Raw genomic sequence first — 24,182 nt, forward strand, 5'->3', positions numbered from 1 at the left:
ACACCAAGCCGTCAGCGGAGTGCCCAATACTTCTTATTTTAGACAACCACGCATCACATGTTTCGCTGGAAGCAATAACTTATGCAAAGAAAAAATATATTTAAATGCTGAGTCTGCCTCCACATAGTAGCCACCGCACTCGGCCATTAGATAGGAATTTCTTGAGGCCTATGAAAGCCTGTTATGACGATTTTTGTGATCTCTGGAGCAAATTATGCTGATCAATCTGTGACAGAATACCAAGTGGCCAGATTGGTCAGGCGGGTATTTGAGAAATCAACTACACTAGATAAAGCCACAGAGGGATTTAGAATATGTGACATACACCCATTTGATGAACATCGACTCAATGATGAAGACTTTCTGCCTTCCACTGTAACTTATTCACATGAAATGACTAATATTGATAGACATGACAATGCTCTCCATAGTTTTGTCTCTTTTGGCGAAGAAGAAGTAGACAGAGCAGAAAGAGGTGATGAGCACGCTGGTCAAGCAAGAGGAGAAGAAGAGGAAATAATAGAAGGAGAAGAATAGGGATTGAAGAAGAAAAAGAAGTAGAGAGAGCACAAAATATGAATGAAATTGCAAATGGAGGAAACTGTGAAGGAGAAAAATGCGAAGAAGAGATAATTAGAGAAATAAATCATACAGAAAATAAAGTCGACACCCTCCCTCCTGTTGTGATTTGAAATAAAGAGAGATTGGAAAGTTTAGAAGAAGAAAAAATAAAAAAGAAGAATTGAGAACGAGTAGGACTGCATATTTTTGTAAAGAACTCTAAAAAGATGAGGGTTAAACAAACCGTCTATCCTACAAATAATACGGATTCTGAATCTGAAATATCCATACATGACGACTCTGATACACCAGAATCATTTGAAAGTAATTTAGATTCGGAAAATATGAAATTCAAGTCTGGCAATTTTAATATGCAAATACCAATAAACGTACATTTGTATGCTAAGGGACAAATAATACAACAGATAAGTTCAACAATATAACAAAAAAAAAAAACAAATTTTAGAAAGAAAGTTGGCCAACGGACATAGAATAGATAAAATAAACATAATCGTCACTTAAGATCAAGCTGTGTCGGATGAAAGTCATCTATTAGAGAATTAATTTCGAAGAATCTTCTTTCCATTTTTTTATAGAATATCATTTGAAATAATCAGCTTACTAAAAAAAAATCTTATCTTAATTAAAATCGGGGCGATTATTTCAAATGAGAATTTAAATATCAATTTTAAAATAAGATATTTGGGCTTTAAAAGCTATATGTTAACTGTTTTTTTTTTAAAGATTATTTCTAAAAGAATGAATTCTCTTATGGAATTGGCAACTAAATAGTAAATGAATACAAATGTGTGGGTATTATATTTTTTCTTTTCGGTTAGTAATTTTTTTTTTATTATCCCGAGAACCACTCACTAGCACAATTGGAGGATATGTATAAATTGATTCACTAATTGAGGGTTTTATTTGACACATATCTTGACATAGAGTGCCGATTATATTATTATTTTATCTAAAAGTACGTACATTAACAATTGTGGATTCTTTATATTTATTTATTCGTACTCGTAGTTTCTATTAAATAACGAAATTGAAATAAAATTAATGTCTTTATTATAGTATTACATATATAATCTTTTACACAAATAAAAATTTTAATAAAAATCCTTTCGTTTGACTAATAACATGGTTATAATAGTAATTAAGGAGTATAGGAGAAAGTTATCACAAAAATGCTAACAAACTATTAGTCAAAACTAATTAACTCAGCCGTTTGTGCTTCGCCATTTGGTTGTACTTGGGGACTGGCCGGCGGAGCTCCAGGTTGCTGAAATTGTGGCGCCACCTACAAGAAAATAATGATAAATTATTATTGATACATATATTTCATAATCTGTTTTGATAATAACACAAAATACTTGGTAAACATATGGAAGAGATTGAAGACAAACTGGACTAACGATGTTGATAAACAATTTTGAAGAAATAATAACTCATTTCAAAAATAAAATGAAAGACGAAATGAAATTGTGGCGACCAAATAATATATCAGCCAAGTGTACAAAAAAAAACAACATTATATAGAACTAATAAGTTGTCCAATTAGTTTTGCGGTTCAATCAGAGAGGGCGTTGCTACTAGTCTAAATTTTTTTATGTTGGCTCACTCTTCATATGAAAGTATGTGAAGTTTTATTTCAATCTGTCAATTCATTCTTTGTTTACAAGCCATTTAGTATCGATGTGACATTTTTTTACAATGGAAAAAATCAAGTATCGTGCAGTGATTGAATTTTTATTTTTGAAAGGTTTAAAAGCAAAGGACATTTATAAGGATAGGTTGAAAGTGTATAAGGACACTTTGCCTTCAATTAGTACAATAGACTGGACTTTAAGGGGTGGCCTGGACTTTAAGGGGTGGCCTGAAAAATGTATTATATTCTTGCAAAATTTTGGAATACGTTTAATTCGTAGAACAATTTTAACATTTGTTTTCGATACATATTTCAGTCCTCTACAAATAGTTTTTTTTGACTTTTGGTGTAAAATAATTAGGGAAGCAGGAATTCAACAATTTGGAATTTTCCACTGGGTTTCAATAATAAGCACAATATAGTTAAATCTATTAACAAAAAAATATTTTAGTTATTGATTTTTAAATAATACTAACTTTTTTTTAAATTTACAGCTGTATAATGTGAATTTATTTATTTATATAATAAACGTAATATCAATTAAAATTAAATTTATAGATATAAAAAAAAATCAGTGGAAGATTCGAACCCTCATTATCCAGGTCAAAAAGCAGAAATAATACCGCGTAGCCTACCACTTCACTTGTTGAATCAAATATGTAAGATATATTTATGTTGCTACATCTCTTGTATTTGGTAGTGGGAAGGTCACGTAGGTAATAAATTCCACCCATTAAAAAGAGATGCAGGGACTGCTTTACGTCATGTTTCTCTGTCGCCCTGGGGGAACGGGTCTGTATTGTAGCGCTCAGTCTACGTATTATATGTCTATGGCACAGACTGATGCATACATAAACTAAATTATTATCATAATGTACCATTTTTTTTAAATAAAAATTTGAATACAAACTGTTTAACTTTACGGTCTCGATGGCTCTATATCACAAAGTTGATATTAAACACATTGCCTACCTGTCCTTGCTGTGGCAACCCCTGGTTTTGCGGAATTCCACCCTGTTGAGGATGCATTCCACCTTGTGGGGGCATTCCTGTTTGGTGAGACATTCCACCTTGTTGAGGAGGCATACCACTTTGATGTTGACTAGGCATACCACCTTGATTATGGTGTCCAGGTGGCATGTTAGGTATTCCAACAGCAGGAATTGCGGTTCCTAGCATTGGTTGTGATGGGACTCCATGTGGACCATAGCGGGAATGGGGATTATTAGGAATGGACGTGGTAGATGATGGTGGACCTTGGGGGAAACCTGGCGGATGCCCAAGTGCTGGATTGTGGGCTTGTTGAGGTGGCAAAGAACCTAAAGCATAATAACAAATTTATTATACTTAATCTAAAACGTTTAAATATGCTAAAATCTTTATTCTTTATTGATGCTTACCATGAGGTGGTCCTTGGTTAACAGCTACCTGTCCTGGAGCACTTTGCGGTGGTATCATGTGTTGCTGCGGGAATGGATATGTGTTATAGTTACCCATAGGAGGAGCTGTATTCGGTGGGAATGGCTGTCCATGTACAGGAGATCCCATATATCCAAATGGTGGGATCATGTACTGTTGTTTTTGTTGTTCTTGTCTCATCTGCATTTCTCTCTCCTGTTCTTGAACTCGTTGTAAAGCCAGCTCCCTTTGATATTGAAGATATTCCTACAATTGAAAAAAAAAATGCTCATTTAATATAGCTAATGATCACACAAAAATTTGTATAATTTTTTTTCCAATAGTGTGAAGTGAATATGTAGAGTGCTTCAGCATTAGTGTTTTTAAAAGTTAAATTTTTAAAAACTTTTTTATACACATTTCCGTATTATTTCCTTCCACAAAAAGGTACGAAATATTTTTAAAGCGTTTTAATTAAAAAATGTCATGAATAAAATGGTCACTGCACATCAAGTTTCGAAAGTTATGATTTCAAAAGCTGTTTTATAAGATACCTACTAACCTCTTTTTTCTTTCTCATAACTTCGAGTTTAAGAGCCATTTGCATCTGGCGCATTCTCTCTTGTTCTTCAGCCTCCCTTCTTAGTTTTTCATGATGCTCTTCACGAAGAGCATCCAATGCAGCGCGAGCATCCTTCACTTGTGTTAGTTTGTCTTGGAGACGTTCATAGTGAATGCGACTATCGTCGTGCTCCTGAATGTAATGTAAAAGTTTCGAATGCATGGCGGTGATGTTCATAAAAAGCGTCTGGACTCCGGTGTCATTAGTAATTGATCTAGAAGTAAAATACGTGTTTTAAATAATTTTTGGACAAAAAATTATGTTAAGAAAAAACCACTGCATCTCATTGTATATGACATGTTTCACAACAACACTTTGGCTTCTTGAAATTTTACTGTACAACTAATTTAAAACCGTTTATTATAGGCGATTCACTGAGCTTGAGATTATTTTGACAGAGTCATTGTCGGAAACATACAACATAAAAATTCCTATAACTCATTATCGAGTAAATTTGTTTTTCTCCTACTAAACCCCCGAATATCGCGATTAGTAGCAAAAAATAATTAACGGTTGGTTTACATACCTATGTGAATTTAAAAAGGCTTCTTAATAGCGCAGTAAATAAAACTCACTTCCAGTAAAAACTAGTGTTTAAAGTGATAAGAATACGTGAGGTTATTTATAATTTGAAACAGAGACATATTGGTGGAACTCCGCCCGTTAGATTTGCGACGTTGCCAAAGATAAGAATAATTCTGCTAACTGAGGAATGATAGGAACTGCATTTCTGAGCGGTTGAAGCGGGTCTAGTTCCTTTCGCAGTCTTTAGAAACATATATTATGTACACGGACAGTGACGATTACGTGTCAGAGCCAAGAAGAGAAAATATAGAGGATTAACTTCACCTTTTCTGCAGAGCAAAAAGACTGCCAGAACCCCAAGCGTAACAAAACCAAGGGAAGAAGATTCAGAGGATGAGGATGACGTTATGAATATGTTCAAGAAGATGATGGGAAAACTGAAGGAAATCAGAAAAAAATAAGGAATATAGAGAGGGCTGAAAAAAGAAAGTATAAAAAAGATAAAGCAAGATTTGGAATAAACAAAAAACAAATTAACCCAGGTTGAAAAAAATGTAAAACGAATCGAAAAACTGATGAAAAGAAATAACATAGTAATTCTGGGTCTATAAATAGTCGCAACAGATGAAACGTTTAATAAAATAACGTAACAATTTTTATACAAGAGCACTTAACAGAGGATATCGAAATAGAATCTGCAGTAATGCAAAGAAACAAGGTAATGAAAGAAAAACGGAAACTCAGATTTCTTACTGGAGAAAAGATCTTCATCAACAATGACATGACCGAAAAGGAAAGTTACGTGAGGCAGGAAATTGTAAATAAAGGCAAGGATTTAGAGATGAAGGTAAAAACGTGAAGATGGGGTACAAAAAACTAAATGTGGATGGCATAAAATGGGAACGGGCTGGAAATGATACTTTCAAAAGAGAAAATTCTAGAAATATCGACCCAAAAATTTCATTTAGGAGTAAAAAAAGAAAAAGGGCTGTTGGGCATTTTTTTTGGCAGGGCATTTGTGCTGTAAAATACAATGGGCACAGTCTCACAAGAATTCGAAGTGAAAAAAGGTGTCCGCCTGTAGTTCTAGAAAAAATTGTAAGGTTTAGTGGGACAAATAGGTCCGGTCCTCTTTTTCTACAAAAAGCACCAATGCTTAGTGTACGCTGATGATTTGGTTCTCATTGCAAGAAATGGAAAATAACTGGCAAGTATAGGAAAAATACTGATTTAGGAAAGCTCTAAAATGGGACTTAAAGTTAATATTAATAAATCCAAGTAGGTACATGGAAATCTCGAGCAAAAAAATAATAAAACATCAGGGGCTCCTTTAAATTAGAGGTGGAGGATGGATCAGTTGTAGAATTCGAGAAGGTGAACGAATATATTTACTTACGATATCCTTATTGATTATACATCTAAGGAAGAAACTGAAATCAACCTGAGATTGACCAAGAGTAACAGATGTGCTGAGGCCATGAACAAAATAATTAAGGCCATAAATGTATCCTCATAATACAAAAATAAGAGCACAAAACTATAAATAATAATTAGACCCAGGATGATATACGCTGCCGAGACATTTACTATGAACAAAACCATAGAGAACAGATTGGAAGCACGAGAAAAATACTTCGCAGATTGTTTGGTAGAAAAGCAGTAGAGGAAGAATGGAGAAGACGAACTAATGTATAAGTGTAACAATTGTATGCTAACCTTCCAATAAAAAAGATGGTAAAAAAACGTAGACTAGAATGGCTCGGACATCTTAGAAAGAATACGAGGTAACAGACAAGTCAAGAATGTTGTTTGTAGAGTACCTGAGGGTAAAAAAAGAGAGGAAGACAAAGCAATGAAGAGATGTAGTGATGGAATATGTCAGAGAGATAGGAATCAGAGATTGGAAGCTGAAAGCTAAGAACAGAAAAAGATGGAAATTATTCATCCAGCAATGGTCTCCTAAGAGGCCTGTTAACCCTGTACATACATAAATACCATTCATTATTAATCGCTGAAATAAACATACTGTTGCCCACTTCTGTAATTAAAAAAAAAAGAACATCATAAATAATGTATGTCTAAACCCCTAAAATCTACAGAGACTATTAAAATTTGACATTGTAGTAAATGTTGATAATAAAATATTGAAAAAAAGTGATTAAAGCAGGCCTTGAAAGAAGTCTTTCTTCTTTCGGATGGTTAGTCACTTCTACACAAGAAATTCAGAATAAATATTACATAAGCTAACTTGTATATACCTGATTATCTGATTTCTTTAAAACACAATTTTATAAAAAAATAAAATAAACTAAAGCATGTTTAAACCTTTTTGGTTACTTTTGTAAAGTATATAGGAGAGTTATTTTTCAGTAATGTAATACAATTCATAAACAAGGGCTTTATAAGTCAAATCTTATTTAACTGTCTGAAGCGCTATCTAAAAAAATGAATTTACTTAGATTCCTTCTAATACAGTGAATTTTAAACCCAAAAAACTGAAATGTATAAACAGGAGCATTTACAAGAAATGGCTGAATAAATTTTCTAAAAAAGGAATAAGATAGTCCTTAAAATTATTGTAGAAGGGGTACACACATGTTTCTTGTTCATCTGGATAAAAAATTAATTATGGCAATAGTAATACTCCTAAAAAGTTTTTTTAGTTCTATACAACGATACCCTTACCTTCCTCTACTAGAATTACTTTTCATCCTATTTATAAATATTTCGACTTGGCTCTTTAGAGTTCTCATGAATTCCTCTAGGTCGTTGTCAGCTAAACCGTTTTCCTTTGATTTATATTTAATTATGTCGATATTTTGGGTAGGAGCCGTAGCAGGCGCCGATGGACTTGCTGGACGGCCATGTTCGTTTTGGTCGTTTGTTTGTAGAGATTCCCAATAAGATCGGTTCAGGTATCTGGCTAGCTCTGGATTTGTTTCTTCCTGCTGTGGTGGAGTCTGTGGTCGTTCTACCACTGGAGTCGGTTCCACTGTAATTAAAAGAGAAATATGAATAATTTTAAAGCTCTTGTGACACGTACCCCGCACCGAAGATGGGCTATTTCGTTAGAATATTTACTAAACTTGGTAAACGTGGTATAGCTGCAAAAATTAGTTATTGCAATAGTGAGATAAAAACTTATAACAATAAAAATAGCTGGTGTTTCTTGCTACCAGGGTTATTATATTATAGTTTTGTGCCAATATTATCTGATTTAAATCAAAACCAGACTAACATCTGCTGTGCTTAAAGCTCCTTAGATAGTGATAGGCTGTAGACTCGATGTGACCTTGAACTCGACAAAAAAAAAGCTGTCAATTCATCTCTCCCACTACAGAATGGACAAATTAAGTAAAATCATCTATCTTGGGTAACAGTAAATAGAAACACTTTCCAGCTATTAGCGTTTAAAGAGATGCCTGTTCTTCGTGCACGCATTTGTCTAGTATTAGTGTCAGTCCAATATTTGCAGTTGTATATATCTTCATTTCAATCCCACTGTTTGTTAAGACCTAGCCTAGAGACTTGTAAAATTCAATAATCCCGCATACTGGAACTTGTAGTTCTGTAGGTGACTTGTAGGTTAACTGTTTTTAGATCCACGCAGAATTATCCCTTTTAGATCGTTTATATCGATCGTTTACGGCTTTTAGACGATTTAGGACATGCTGAAGTTCGTTTATTTAGAAAAGATATGGACAGAGTACGACCCGAGGACCAAGTGAGACTCTTCGGGCTAGTCAGTCCTGCCCGCTACATGGTTTTGAGTAACCCTTACAATTACACATAGGACAAAATATATTTTCTGCGTAGCTAGAATAAAATAACGATTTCCTTCTCATTGTTGACTTAGTATTATCGGATCTACTACTTGATTGAGTTTATATTTAACCTCGCGTCACTATACAGTACGTTAAGTTTTGGATTAGATATTGCACAATATATAAAGCGCTAAAATTGGCAACATTGCCTCGTACGAGGTAATTGTAACTCTCAGATCCCCTTCGATACCCAGATAGAAAACGAGAAATCCATTTAGTAACACATGGGATATACGTCTCCGTCCTTCGATTTTTGTTTACCCGGTTTGCTTATGTATACCCGGTTCATTTCTTATAAAATAAACTCGATAAAATACACTGACCTTTATAAGGTGCATTTGTATCGGTTTTTAATAATGTGAACAATGTTTTTATGGTTGAATTAAAAATAACAGCGCATTTCTCAAAAAATATACTCTTATTAAAAATAAAAAATAATTCCTACTAAAATAAGAAATAATTCTTTATGCCCTACAGAAATGATTCAAATATTTGATCTTCTACGGCTAAACAGTATCTCAATGTGTCATAAAAACTTCTGCGGACAGATAAAAGAGTTTCAGATTTAAATCAGGAAGATTGAGAATAGCGGGAAGAATACGATTCTATAACAAATTGAGGTATACTCTACTATTCAGGTTGCCCTCAATACAAAATTGACTTATTATGTGGTTTCCTAAAATGCCAGTCCGGGCGGTAATTTTTTGAGGACGTTAAGATCGGTAAACAACACTTCTGTGTTGGTTTTCCCGTGCCCAATACCTCGTAATGGAAGGATTGTGTCTCCCTACTAACGAAACAGAAGATTCATCAGCGAATAATCGTTATGAGAGTTTCACAAAACTCCATTATTCGAAAGTAGTCGTCTGGATCAAGCTGTTGCGTTTTCGAATATTTAAAATTATTGTAACCGTGCTTTTTCCATACTTTCGTTATAGTCACATTACTAACATCTAACTCTCTAGCAACGCTTCTACTTGAACCTCGGTGTTGAATCTACCTCGATTGTTGCACAAATTGGTGTATATCTCTTTCCTTAAATTTTTCTGGTGACACTTCTTGAGCGTGACATTTTCTGTAATTTTTGAGGTAATAACAAAATTTTTTAACATTATGAATTGACTGTACACAAGGAATTTTTCCCCCTTCTAAAAACAGAAAATAAATCACTGTTGTCCAGAATTACCACCATAAAACTATTTTATTATTTGTTGTTTACAAAAATAAATCTACGCTGTTATTGCTTTAAACAACCACTGTATAATGACAAATTATTGGCGACAGGTCAACGAAGCAGGTTCGAGGAAAGTCGATGTCGCACAGTGTTGCAATTTATAGCGTGTGTAGCGAATTAAACAAACAATAAACTATTACGAGAATTAATAATAAGTAAATCAACATCAACTATATTTCCTTCGATAGCCCTGGCGAGATGAATGAACTTTAACTCATAGGTGCAAATAATTATCAAAATTTAAATGGTTGCAATAAACAATCAAAACAATTTATAGGTTTAGGTAAAACCAGGTAAAACTTAAGGCTAATTTAAGCTAATTATCATGGTTAACACTACTTTACGAAACAACGAACAAAAATTCAATATGAGTGCATTGGTTCACTGTCAAGTTGCGTCTGTCCCTCTTAAAAACTTACGCTCTTGTCCTTAGCGAGATGCATTCTCCTCGCGGTACTATAGGGATCGTAGGAATACAGGGAGGACAAATGTATTGATTCATTTACACAACCATATATGAATTTAAACAGGGTGTATATCTAATTTAAAACTTAATGTACTGTATATAATAAAGATAATGAATCTTTTGCGAATTCGAGATTTAAAATTGTTGGGAATTCTATAATTATTAGCGATAATTTTTTTACAAAGATTTCAGTTGTAGAATCGAGCACCAAGCGACACTATCATTTTTAAAATAAGTCCATAGTTTGCTATTTACAGCCAATCTGTATGAAAAACATTCACGGAATATGAGTCATTTGCTAAGTCTTACATCGAAGACATACGTTTAACTTAAAGATTTTTATTTAAGTCATGTAAATTAAATGATGACGCAAGAACCAAAGGACCGAGTGTACATTACTGTAACTTCTAATAATATTTTCTTAAATAACCAAATTTTAAATATCAATGATACAAACCTTTAACGTTATAAATATTTGATGTATGCTTAAATTTTTCCTTTTCTTTTGCTTCCGCTTCTGATTGGCTTAAGGCCAACGCTAACTGGAATTCCTCTTCTTCTCGTAACTCCTCCTCGCTCTTTTTGGGAGGATCCTAAAATCATATATATTTAAGATAAATAGTTTCAAAATAGATGGGAAAAATGAATGAAAATGAGCCAAAATTTTTTTTTACTCCTAAATTCAGATATACAAGCTGCCTGTACTGCTGTTGGGTGGATCAAGTAGTTTAATAGCAGGAGAGCTGGTTCCACGCTCGAATAAAAGAAAAAAATTCGAAGGTGAGAGCAGTAGAAACCTGTCTCGGTAAAAAAACGCAGACGATTGATAGACTATCATACCTAACAACTATATAGTGGGACAGATTGAAATATATAACAAATTCAGGTGTTTGAATGTTAATTTATTATTATTTCTTAATAATTATGATATTAATGCTAAATAAGCAATATTTTAAATTATAAATAATGACAAAACTGATTAATTATTTTTATACAGCCCATATATCCTATTAATGTCATAAGGATAATCGAAATATGTAAAAATTAGTGAAAACTAAATAGTGGAACACTTTGAAGTAACTGCTAAAAACCAACCATAATAAGACAATTAGACTGCGAAAAAAATGCAGCTGCACTCCAACAAACTATATTCTACCCTTAATTGTTTGTCAAATTGAGTGAATCGCTGTATTAATTCATTAAAATGGTGCTTGGAATCTCTATAAATTCAAAAATTCGTGAATTGGTGATTCAGTTGGACGAATGTACTTTATATTCCTAAAATTACAGTGCGAAATATATTAAGTATTATGGGGAAACATGAAGTATCTTAGATCAAAAAGGTAAAAGCCCGGGTCGTCCAAAAATAGTGTTTGATAGCAATAGCAATGCAAAAGTTTACAAAAAAGGTCGAAGAAATACTCTAAGGCAAGTTACAGCTGAATAGAATCATGAAACTGGATTTGATTCGATTCGATTAGTTTATTTTATTTAATTTTATTAAGAAATGCGCATGGGACTGCGTTTACTACTCCAGGTAGATTGTGGTCGCTCGATTTGCCTTCTGTTTTTATTTTTTTCGCACCTCTGCGTGATCCATTTAATCGATCAATGTATCTTATCCGAGCAAGCTATGCTTAAAAAGAAATGTGTTTTTATTTACCTGTTTTTGTTGGGCTAATGAACTCTTCAAATATTCCTCTGGAAGCTCTGATTCTGCTTTGGATAAAGCCGCCTTTGAAGCTGCAGATGGTTTAGTTGCTTCATCGTAACACGAATCACAAACTCTTACCTAAAGAAAATATAAAGTTGTTAAATGTTATTATTTAAAAAAAGTCGATTATATCATTATATCGATTATATATAATTGCATAATTACAATCTACTATACAAACAATACAGTAATAAGCAAATCTGTTGATGCTGATATCTTATGAGGGAGCTGCCTCATAGTTCAATACCATATGTCCAGATAGGCTTCAGAATAGCTTTGTATATGATTATTTTATTTTCGATTGATAACTGTGATTGTCTTCCGATTAGCTAGTTAATTTGTTTAGTTTTAATAGTTAGTTGATGTTTCTTAACTTTGATGTGGTCTCTAACAGTTAGTTTTTGATCCAGGTGCAGTCCAAAACATTTTTCCACCTGTTTGATTGGTATAGGCTTATTATTGATGAAAGTTTGTGGAACATTGCAATGTCTTATGGTAAATGCAGTTTGTGTTATTTAGTGTTTGACTTGCTCATATATATATTTTTAATGCACCATTGCAAGTTTTACAAACTAAGTTGCTACATCTAATAATTTTTGCTAATGTAACTGTTAAACGACATCTGCAACCTGCCATTTATCAAACGCAAAATTTAAAAATAGTTAAGTTTTCTGATGTTAAGTTGAAGACTAAGAGACACTAACATTAATGTTAGTGTCTCGCTTTACTTCAAGAAACTCAATAAAGCTATATATATATATATATACTCCTACAATTATGTACACTTCTTATCACCAACTAATTTCTTGAACTAAAGCAATTAGCCCAGAAACACTACATCTAACAATTGATGTTACTTAATATCAAAACGCCAGACTTAAAATTAATAATTACATACATACATGAAAACAGACGTTTTAAAAATTATTTATGAACCATAAAAATTACACGTTACCTCTTTTTCAATTCCGTACTTCGGCAAAGTTGACGTTTTCGACGTACACTGTCCACAAAACACTTGCCCGCACGCTCTGCAATGGTGCTTCCTTTGGATCATGCTGAACGGAACTCTGCACCTGTGACAAACATCCCCGTCGGCCCATTCTGGAGCAGTATCGGCCGAAAACATCGCATCTGACTCCCGCAATGTCGGAAACTTGTAACCCTCCGCCTTCATCAAGGTCATAATGTTCTGAAATATGGATTACTGTAATTAGATTATGTATAATCAATACATACATATCAATACGAGGGTTCTGTTATAAATATCGATGTTGACATTTTTTAGCAAAATATTAGTATAAAAAAGGGAAAGAAAATAGAGCTTTCAAGACTCTAAGAGTTTTCGTTTTTAAGAATTATCACTGCACAGTTACACAGACAACGACACGACTTCAAAAAGGACAAGAATTTTTTAGAAGAAAGAGTATACTTGTTTACCTATATCACTATATAAACGTCTTTTTCTCCTGATTCATGTATCATCCTACTAGAATATCGACATAGATCTTCACTTTTTTTTAAAACCGGACCTGATTTTTTTTCTATTTTGAATAAATCAGTTGATCGGATAGTAGTAGTGTAACATTTCATTAAAACATGAGATACATCGAACTTACTATTAAAAAATTATAACCAATAGAAATTTCAGTCAAAGCTCACAATTTGCCTTACATATTATTAAAAAATTGACACTCAGTTCCTCATGACTCACCCTGTATAATATACCAAGAACCATAAATAAAAATACATACATATATATATATATATATACATATGTATATATATATATATATATATATATATATATATATATATATATATATATATATATATATATATATATATATATTGCTTTACCTTGAGAGCTCCATGTTTAGGATTTTTTCTAAAAGCAAAATTCCAAGTCTGGATCAATTCCAATAGCTTACTACGGACCTTTTCATGGGGTGTAGTTCTCCCCAGTTCATGTAAAAAGTCACAATATGTCTTCTGTGTCAATTCTTCGTGAACTACAGTACCTACAATATTTTTTATTAAAAGAAAAATGTATCAGTGTGAAATTATTCATAGACAGACATATGATTCAACAGAGTTTGTTTGAAAACATATTACTCATGTAGAAATTGGGAGAATTTTGTTTTGACATGGATTATTGATAATACATAATGATATATAATACAACTGATAACACAAAATGAAATATTTACAAATATCATGAGACAGTAGCAGCTGTATTATCTGACACAGAAAGTGTAGCTCTGTAAAAATTATACAAATTGCGGGCTTATATACATTCTAATCAAATATTCTCATAATGCTAAGTAATAATTAAAAGCCTGTAAGTTTAAATAAATATGTTTTAATTGTATAAACGTTTTGCAAATACTACAAGATTTTGTATTATTAACATAAAATAAAAAAAAATGTGTGGTGAAATGGCAATGAAAATATTTGTCTGTTGCTTCTACTGGGTACTTTAAGACTAACGAGTGATAACAAATGAGGACAATCTACAATAGCATTAATGACTTTATACAGGAAACATAAATCTAACAATATCCTCCTTGACTCAAGTGTTGGTAAATCAATACTGTCTCTTTCCCACTGAAAGTCATATTCCTCCTCCGGTATTCACATAACCTAACCTAAAAGCTGCTATCCTCAAAAAAATATTGTGGACCCTTTAAATCTGCTCAATGTCACAGTTGTATAATGGGGACCATACAACTGATCCATACTCTAACGAGACCACAATATACGTTGGATAAATCCCACTACTTGCATCGCTCTTTTCGTTACTTGATTGATGTGCCTTGAGAATGACAGTTTGGTATCTAACCAGACTCCCAAGTCTGATTCATCAGAAGTCATTTTGTTTAAACTGCACCAATCATACAACGAATTAAGATCTTCCTGTAATAGAACATCATTCCAGGATTGAATATTTCTGAACAGTTTTACATCGTGAGTAAACATTAGAACAGTACAATTTTTGAGTTTTTGTACTAGCTTTGCGACCACTTGATGGTACCGTTATTTTAAATGAGGTATCACTCCCCAACTTAACTGTCTGCCTACGGCCACTAATAAATTCCGAAACCATTGAAAAAGGGGATCTACAATACCCAATACAAAGCTCTTAGTTTTTGTAAGAGGACCCCATAGTTGACCCGATCAAATGCTTTGGAAAAGTCAGTAGAGGTTAAGTCAACCTGGAATCTCTCTTCAAAGCTATTATATATATATATATATATATATATATATATATATATATATATATATATATATATATATCAGATACCAAGAACAATACTATATCACAGATTACTAACTTGACTGATATATCCATTAACAACTAACATACCTTTATAATTAATTTTCATTAACAAAAAATATATAACATTCCCTTGCTTTTCTTAGATACGTCTCAATAAGATTCAATAATACATGAACAATATAATATAATTAAATAAAGAAAATCAAAATAATATTTCCCTTTACTGGGATTTAAATTCATTCGTTTTTTACCAATGAACCTTAACGACATAAAGATTCATACCAATTATAATGAAGTTGTCAGCGCTTGCGTTCTGGCTTAAACAGAACCTCACTTTTAACTATTTAAAATCAAAAATTTAGTTATTGCCGACATTTCAAAGAATTACCTCCTTTTAAATGTAGTTGCATTGGGTTTTTCGATTAACCTTGGGTAAGCCTTTACGTGTCAAGTTCGAAGCTACCATACATTTCAATTCTTATAAAAAACTTTTTTTGCACATAGTAACAAAAAACACCACTATGTTACTAGCAAAGTTTTTTAATATACTAACTCTACAATTCTAAGTTACGGTAAGATCAATAATGTTTTAATAGATAATATATGGTAGCTAATTATAATTTATTCTCTTTCAGCCCTGAAGAAGCCAAATTAATTCTCTTTGGCGAAAACGTTCGGCGAAACAATTGATACACATTAGAGTATTTTTTGCAGATTTCCCCAATATTTAAGAGTTTACTATATATATATATATATATATATATATATATATATATATATATATATATATATATATATATATATATATATATATATATATATATATATATATATATTCAATAAGTAAGTTCAAAAAAATAAATCTTTTGGTCACGAGGATATCTGTCAAAGGAGAAATAATAAAAGGAAATCACAGTTCCATTCCTATATTTGAAGACGTTTCGCTTATTTAGTTTACAAGTCAGAATGACGGTATTAGATTTTTGTTTTGATACAGTGCAGCAACAACCGCTGATACGTATTTCGACCTTCTTAGGTCTGTTCAGAACAGTATAGTCACTGCTCTGAACCAAAACAAAAATCTCTCCCATCCTAGACAATAGTTATTAAAATAACTATATACGGACGTAACTACGCCATCTAAAAACAAAAAGAGAAATCAAACGATTTCTACTTAGCGAAACCGAATTCAAATCTTAACCACTGTGTTTCCTAAAATTTGCGAAACAAACAGCTGGATAAATTACTCGGCAAGGGAATCTAAAATTGCATTCCACAAGCCGTTCATCCTGGTCAAAATTCGTAGTGAATTCAGTTTCTGGTACTTCAAACGAAGTAAATAACAAAACAGAATGACGGTATTAGATTTTTGTTTTGATACAGTGCAGCAACAACCGCTGATACGTATTTCGACCTTCTTAGGTCTCTTCAGAACGGTATAGTCACTGCTCTGAACCAAAACAAAAATCTCTCCCGTCCTAGACAATAGTTATTAAAATAACTATATACGGACGTAACTACGCCATCTAAAAACAAAAAGAGAAATCAAACGATTTCTACTTAGCGAAACCGAATTCAAATCTTAACCACTGTTTTATAATTTATCCAGCTGTTTGTTTCGCAAATTTTAGGAAACACAGTGGTTAAGATTTGAATTCGGTTTCGCTAAGTAGAAATCGTTTGATTTCTCTTTTTGTTTTTAGTTTACAAGCTTCATCAGTTCAATCTAAAAGAATACAAAGGTGGTAGGTAAGAATATAAAAAAAAACATGGAAAATAACTTACGAATGGTGAGTTATTTTCCATGTTTGTTTATATTCTTACCTACCATCTTTGTATTCTTTTAGATTGAACTGATGAAGATGTAAACTAAATAAGCGAAACGTCTTCAAATATAGGAATGGAACTGTGATTTCCTTTTATTATTTCTCCTTTGACAGATATCCTCGTGACCAAAAGATTTATTTTTTTGAACTTACTTATTGAATATTGTTTGACGGTCGTACTCCTTTATATATATATATATATATATATATATATATATATATATATCTATATATATATATATATATATATATATATATATATATATATCTATAGATTGACATACAAAACTAGATTGGCATCTGTCGACCCCCCTCTCATAAAGCCAAATTGTTCAGGACTAAAGTATCTGGTTGTTCATCCGAGTAGACTGATGAGAAATATTTTGCAAACATATTGGCAGAGTCCTGGAAATCTAATCCAATCCTGTCATTATAGACCATTCTAGATAGTAAATTATACCCAGTTCTTTTGCTTTTAATGTAAGACCAAAAAGATTTTGGATCATCGGAAATGTTGTTTTGTATCCTATCTAAAATACTGTTGCTTTAAGATATATGTTGCTTTCTGTACATGCGATGGCCTCTACATAACATATGACATAAGAAAGGAGTTCTGGGTAAAAATGTTCAGCCTAGAACAGACTGGTTTTCCCCTTCGAATTGAGGGAATCATCATTCAATCTTCGCTTATCCACTGCTGGACATAGATCTCCCTCATAATTTTGAATCTATTTCGATCTTGTGCCTCTTGCATCCAATTCCTATGACAACGTTTTAGATCGTCAGTCCAACGTGTTGGTGGACGACCTCTGCTTCGGTAGGCATCATCTCTTGGTCTCCATTCCAGTATCCGCTTTGTCCATCTATTATCTGTCATTCGAGCCACGTGACCTGCCCAGTTCCATTTCAGTGTTGCTACTCTCTCTACTGCATCAGCCACTCCTGTTCTTTGTCGTAGCTGGCGATTTGGGATCTTGTATCGTAGTGAAACGCCCAACATAGCACGCTCCATCGCCCTTTGACACACACGGATCTTTTGAACTGTTCTCCTTGTCATGGTCAACGTTTCCGCACCGTAAGTTAACACTGGCAAAACACACTGATTAAACGTTTTTCTTTTAAGGCATATTGGCACCTCAGACGATTTGAAAATATGGTTCAGCTTGCCGAAGGCTGCCCAAGTCAGTCTTATACGACGGAGAAGCTCAACGGTTTGGTTATCTTTTCCTATGCGAATCTCATGACCTAGGTATTTATAGGCCATTACCTGGTCTATGGATCTTGTTCCTACGCATATATCTTCGCTGACTACAAGATTTGTCATCATCTGGGTTTTAGATATATTTATTTTCAATCCCCCTTCTAGCGAGGAAAGGTAGAGCTGATTTAAAAGTTCTTTGGCCTCATCTATCCTATCAGCTATTAGTACAATATCATCTGCAAACCTTAGATGGCTAAGCTTTTCTCCGTTTATGTTTATGCCCTTGTCGGTCAGTTTTGCCCTTTTACATATATATTCCAAAAGCGTAGTGAACAGTTTCGGCGATATGGTGTCCCCCTGGCGTACTCCACGTTGTATCGGGAATTTCTGGGTTTGACGATCACCCACTCTAACACTGGCTGTTGCGTTTTGGTATATGTGTTTAATTATATTTATATACCGATAGTCAATTCGGCATTCTGTCAAGGTTTCCAACATTTTTTGTTGATTTACGGTGTCGAATGCCTTTTCATAGTCGACATTGAGGGAATATAAAAGCAATAATCGAGTAGACTGTAGTGAAATATATAATATATAGCAAATGAAATAAAACAATATTACAAATACATTTAATTCTAACTCATCAATTTCTACAAAGTTAAAATATGCGACGTGACCTGTACTAGAACAAATATTTCTTTAAAGTTGAGAATAGTTCTAAAGGCAACTATACAAAGCGATAATTAATCAATGGAATACTCTGTGGTCAATGATATAATAATACAAAAATCTTCTAGTGACAAATAATATTCAATATAATGCAAAAGAAGTAATCCGTGAAAAAATTATCCAGATATCAGGTACCCAAAATTAAGTTAATGAATAGATTCTGGAGAAAGGCGTCAAAACACATTATAGAGTTTAAGAATGCGATGTTGATTGTTATATGCACTAACGGCATAAAATCATAATACAAGCAATATGTAATTAATATTATCATGATACAACAGTAAAAAATATCTGAACACTTATAATAATAGAGCAAATTATCAATACAAGCTTAATCAATAATGCAATGAATAAACCTTGTTAATAAAAGCATACAAAATGCAATCAATGCGATAAATATATGAATATTATTTAAATTAATACAGTTATTAACACCTTGACTGCGTCACCTATCCCCAGGGGCATGTGCGTAATAGCCATTGATAACAAATTTTTAATTCTCTCTACTGATATTCATAATATGAGACATGCCCTCAGAGACACGGGCCGCACATAAAAAAATATTGTTACCATGCGTCACAGAACGCGAGAGGCATGTGTCATTTGTTTTAACTTGTCGATGCTTGTCGTTGTATTATATATTCAGTTTATTGACATGTGAGCAGTACTTGTTAGAATGTTGAAAAGGGCAAGATATAAATATGGTTGGCATAGTGATATAAAAGATGATAGAAGTTTGAGATAAATAAACAATTAGTGGCCATAAAAACTTTGGAGAGAGTTCTGAAACGAATACTATGTTAAATAAATTACATGATAATACAGGGTTCACTGAAAGTCATGAAAATTTCAATAATAAAAATGAACAACAGTTAATACAGACAGAAATAGGACACAACGAACAGGCTGATGAACAAGATATAAAGAATGAGCGGACAGCAACTCCATTTTCATCTAATGCTGACAGTATCGAAGATCCCTATGACAGTAACGATTCATTACTAGATAAAAGTTATTTTCCTAAATCTTCTTCATCCTCTGAGTTAAATTCTTCTATTGATAGTGATAACGAAATTATTACTACATCATATGAGCAAGTTCCATCTAATAATGAACAGAGTGCTGAGAGTAGTGGTAGTGCTGAATGGTGTGATTTGGAAGAGGATATAGATGGTGACGATTTTGTAGTAAGAAAAAGTGCATTAGTTGGTATTGAACCACATGCAGTTCAGAAACCAATAAACGTTTTTAATTATTTCATAACAGATGAAATATTGGATATTTTGGTTAATGAAATCAACATTTATCTGTTTAACATTTAAGTATGCAACAATCAAGAAAATCCAGATTAAATTTATTGACAAAAACAAAACTTAAGTAAAAACCTTCTAGGGGTAATAATCACAATGGATCTCACTCAGGTACCACATATAAATTTATATTGGTCTAAAGATGATAAATTTTATAATAAATTTATTGCAAAAGTTTTAAGTCAGGATTGCTTTTTGCGTTTATTGAAACTTCTTCATTTTGAAAATAATAATTATCAAATAAACTAATAGATTATACAAAATAGAAAAACTAGTTACAAAGCTGATTCAAAATTTTCAAAGAATAATGGAACCTAATATCATTCTCGTTATAGATGAATCTATCGCACCTTTCAGACGGAGAATTCATTTTCGTCAGTACATCCCTAACAAGACTCATAACTGAAACTGTACAAACTCTGTTCACCTGAAGGTTATACTTTCAAATTATGTATTTACACATGAAAAAATGATCAACAACCAGTTAATGTGGCACAGTCTGAAGCAGTTGTTCTGAAATTACTTCAGTATATAACAAATACAGCTGCCAAAGAATTATTTGTTGATAACTCTTATTCAGGTATACCTCTCATTACCAGTCCAAAAAGATGAAGCTAGCAGAGGTTATTGAAAAAAAAAACAATGTTGCTAATGGTAGACATTTTTCTAATTAACAGCTGATTTGTTAGTTTATTAGCCATTTCATCATGAATATATACTGATGCCTGAACAACACTTGTAAATTGTGCAGATTTACTCTAAGGGAGACCTGAATGGATGCATCTGCCATTGTCTACAACAATTGAATATGTATCCATTCACTATATGCAACAATTGGGTTTACAAAATCCAATTTGTGCAAGAATTGAAGATGAAGTCTAATGGTCAAAGAGCACAATGTATACATACATCAATAAACAAAACTCACATTTGAAATGAAGAAAATCTTTAAGTAATTGTTGAGACACTGTTACATCCAAAAAACTTGAGTGTTTGGGGTATACTTTATGGATTGGTATAATTATTGGTCATTATTTTTTCGTTTAGTCATGGCATAAGAAATGAAGCTCTAATAATATTCTATGAATACATCTTTTAGCAAAAACCACAAAAGAAATGGACAGGCTACCCTAGATAGAAGAACCTAGAATGAAATAGTCAATATACTGAGTAGCAAAACTGATATCATACAGGATGTAACAGTATTTAATATAGTTCTCGTAAGTAGAGCTAACCTAATGGTTAGAGCAAAAACATCAGTTAAAAAAAATAAAAAAAAAACAATAATAAACAATAAAAAAGCTAATTAAAAACAGCTAAATTGTTAAATATGGAAAAACGCAATTTAAATTAAATCAATGAAGTAATAACAAAACAACTACTGAACGGAAGTTTTTAGGTAACAACGCCTAACAGAAAACAAAAATTCAAAGTAAGAACAGAATCATAGAATTAAAACTTATAAATATAAAACAAAGGAAAGAACTTTTAAAAAAGAGTAAAATAAATACCACATAATTTAATACTTACCACAGTTTTTGACCAAACTTTCCAAAACTAACAGGGCATATAAAGCTGAGTGAGGATTTTGGGAAGTTAGTTTCTTTTTCAATGAGGTCAAGACTTGTTTAGGTCTACAAAACAAAATTACTCCATATTAGTCTTGTTGTCATATTTTGTTAACACCTGGATTTTAAACCAATCAAATTGGCTATGCTATATCGATAATGAATTTATTTACATCTAAATAATTAATATACAGTGACTATTCTTTTGCACGAGTCATACCATTGATTGAAATATTAGACCCCTATAATATTTCAATCAACAGTCATACACAGTAAAAGTAAATTCAAAAGTAATCTAAAATTGTGTGACATGGAAATAGCATAGACAATTTAAATAGACAAAATAACCCTAAAATATATCTTTTCTAAGTAACACTAACAGTACTTCTTAACATCACACTACTTATTTTAAAAATATCAATTGTTTTTCTCTTTTACGATATTTCATTTTTGTTTCCCACTCCTCTTCTTCCTCCTTATAATCAACTATTTTTTATTTATGGAATTTATATTTGTTTATTAGTTGCCACTCCATTTTTTTTATTTCTTCTGCTATATTTTCCTGTGATTAGTTCAACTTGATCTTTATTTATTATTTATTGGTTAGTTGTAATTTCAATTTCAAAATAAGCTAAGACGTTTCTTCCAGATTATATGGACATCCTGCTGTTTGTTGCCAAAAGTTACTACTTATCTGCAGCACATTGATAGCTATATAGCAAAATTAGAAGGGCTACAAGTTTGAGCACAATCATACCAGAAATAAGAAGTTTAAGACAGCGCCGCTATACTTTCATTGTATATAATCAGTCATATCTGTTAATTTGGTACTTATTAATATCCAAGAGAAATGTAAATATAAACAGACCTTTGGATAGTACAGAAATGAGTCCAGGAAATAATTTCTATTTTACTATTGTTTGTAGCGTTATGTAAAATGTACGGATATACTTACTGAACATCATTTTGTCTAATTAAATCACATATTTGCAACGTAGATACCCAATCGGGTTCCATCAATAAATGACTGGTTGCTTTATCTAAAAAATTGTTATATTACATACATTACATACTATAGTTTCTAGTGAGTTACTTACCAAGTAAAACATCGATGTTTTTGCCAGTTCGAAACAAAGACATTTTGTTAAAAACTTGTACGAAATGTAATCAATGACTTTAATTATTTGTGATAATCAATGTAGAGAATTGGGGAATGACTCACTTGCTTTGAAAAACAGATGATTTTGATGTTTTGACAGAAGTGACAATGACAACTACCTTTTAGACAGATGGAATTAAAATAAATAGAGGGATTGAAGCTCAATAATTCATGTAACTGTAAAGATGCAATACAATGTAACTGTAAAGTAATACGATTTGAAATTTTATAATAATATAATAATATTAAACCATAGAACAACAGCTATTCATGTACTAAGAGCAAAAAGTGATACACACATTACTGCTCGAAAGTCGAAAGTAAGAGTTCAAAAACATTAACTGAGATTATTTTTGTCCTCAATATGCCTTAAGCCGGCCGCTCACTATCAGATATACCTGACAGTCCTGACACAGGGGCGGACTAAGCCCTAGACAACCTAGGCAAGGGCACGTAAATGTTGGGGCCCGAAAAAGAGATTTGCAATTATTGAATTAAAAAAAACACCAAACAATGCTAATGACAAAAAGGATGAATGATGGGAGACATGTACAAAATTTCAGAGCATAAAATCTTCAGTGACCAGATTAACTCCATTTTAATATTTATAACAAGATCTAAAATTACCGGATGCATTGACGCTGAATTGGAAAAACAATTGAAACAAACGAAAATAAAATATATTGGAAGGAGGTACTTAAATATGTGTTAGCGATAATCAAATTTATTTCTTCACAGTCTTACTGTTTCGTGGTAAAAATGGAGTGTTTTTTACTAAAAAGAATGATAATTATATAGGTGCTTTGGAACATTTATCCGAGTTCGATCTATTTTTGCAGGAACACATGAAAAAATCGTCGTCTAAAATATGTGACGAATTTATTTCTATTAAATCGCAAGGTTTACAACTCACAATAGTGAACGAAATAAAGGAAGCCAAATTTTTCTCTCTAGAAGAAAGAAAGATTTTTGGTACCTATTTCTTCCTATATTTTTTTATACTTATGAAAACTTTGAGAAAGTTATTATATAGAATTTTTAAATAATTTAGATTTAGACATCACTAACTGTGGGGGACAGAGTTATGATAACGCATTTAATATGTCAGGTAAAT

General features: G+C 32.3%; 1 protein-coding gene across 1 annotated transcript; it reads right to left on the reverse strand.

Moving 5' to 3' along the window:
• Positions 1 to 1,615: 1,615 nt before the first annotated feature.
• Positions 1,616 to 23,318, reverse strand: Hrs (Hepatocyte growth factor regulated tyrosine kinase substrate). Its single transcript, XM_072540825.1, has 12 exons — positions 23,007 to 23,318; positions 22,865 to 22,949; positions 21,872 to 21,975; positions 13,856 to 14,016; positions 12,951 to 13,187; positions 11,945 to 12,073; positions 10,739 to 10,874; positions 7,443 to 7,749; positions 4,173 to 4,446; positions 3,613 to 3,877; positions 3,185 to 3,531; positions 1,616 to 1,864 (listed from the first exon to the last, which is right to left on the reverse strand). Exons 1-12 carry the CDS (start codon positions 23,047 to 23,049, stop codon positions 1,766 to 1,768), a joined length of 2,187 nt encoding a protein of 728 aa, XP_072396926.1. The 5' UTR covers positions 23,050 to 23,318; the 3' UTR covers positions 1,616 to 1,765.
• Between the last annotated feature and the right edge of the window lie 864 nt (positions 23,319 to 24,182).

This window comes from Diabrotica undecimpunctata, chromosome 1, assembly GCF_040954645.1.
Source record: "Diabrotica undecimpunctata isolate CICGRU chromosome 1, icDiaUnde3, whole genome shotgun sequence".
Classification (NCBI taxonomy): domain Eukaryota; kingdom Metazoa; phylum Arthropoda; class Insecta; order Coleoptera; family Chrysomelidae; genus Diabrotica; species Diabrotica undecimpunctata.

Bases quoted from the DNA above. Each gene is read 5' to 3' on its own strand.
- Hrs (XM_072540825.1), bottom strand. From the start codon at position 23,049: ATGTCTTTGTTTCGAACTGGCAAAAACATCGATGTTTTACTTG. The intron at 10,875-11,944 runs GTAAATAAAAAC...ATATGATTTTAG, and splicing joins CATTAGCCCAACAAAAACAG to GATCCTCCCAAAAAGAGCGA. The intron at 7,750-10,738 runs GTTTGTATCATT...TTTTAATTACAG, and splicing joins AAATATTTATAACGTTAAAG to TGGAACCGACTCCAGTGGTA.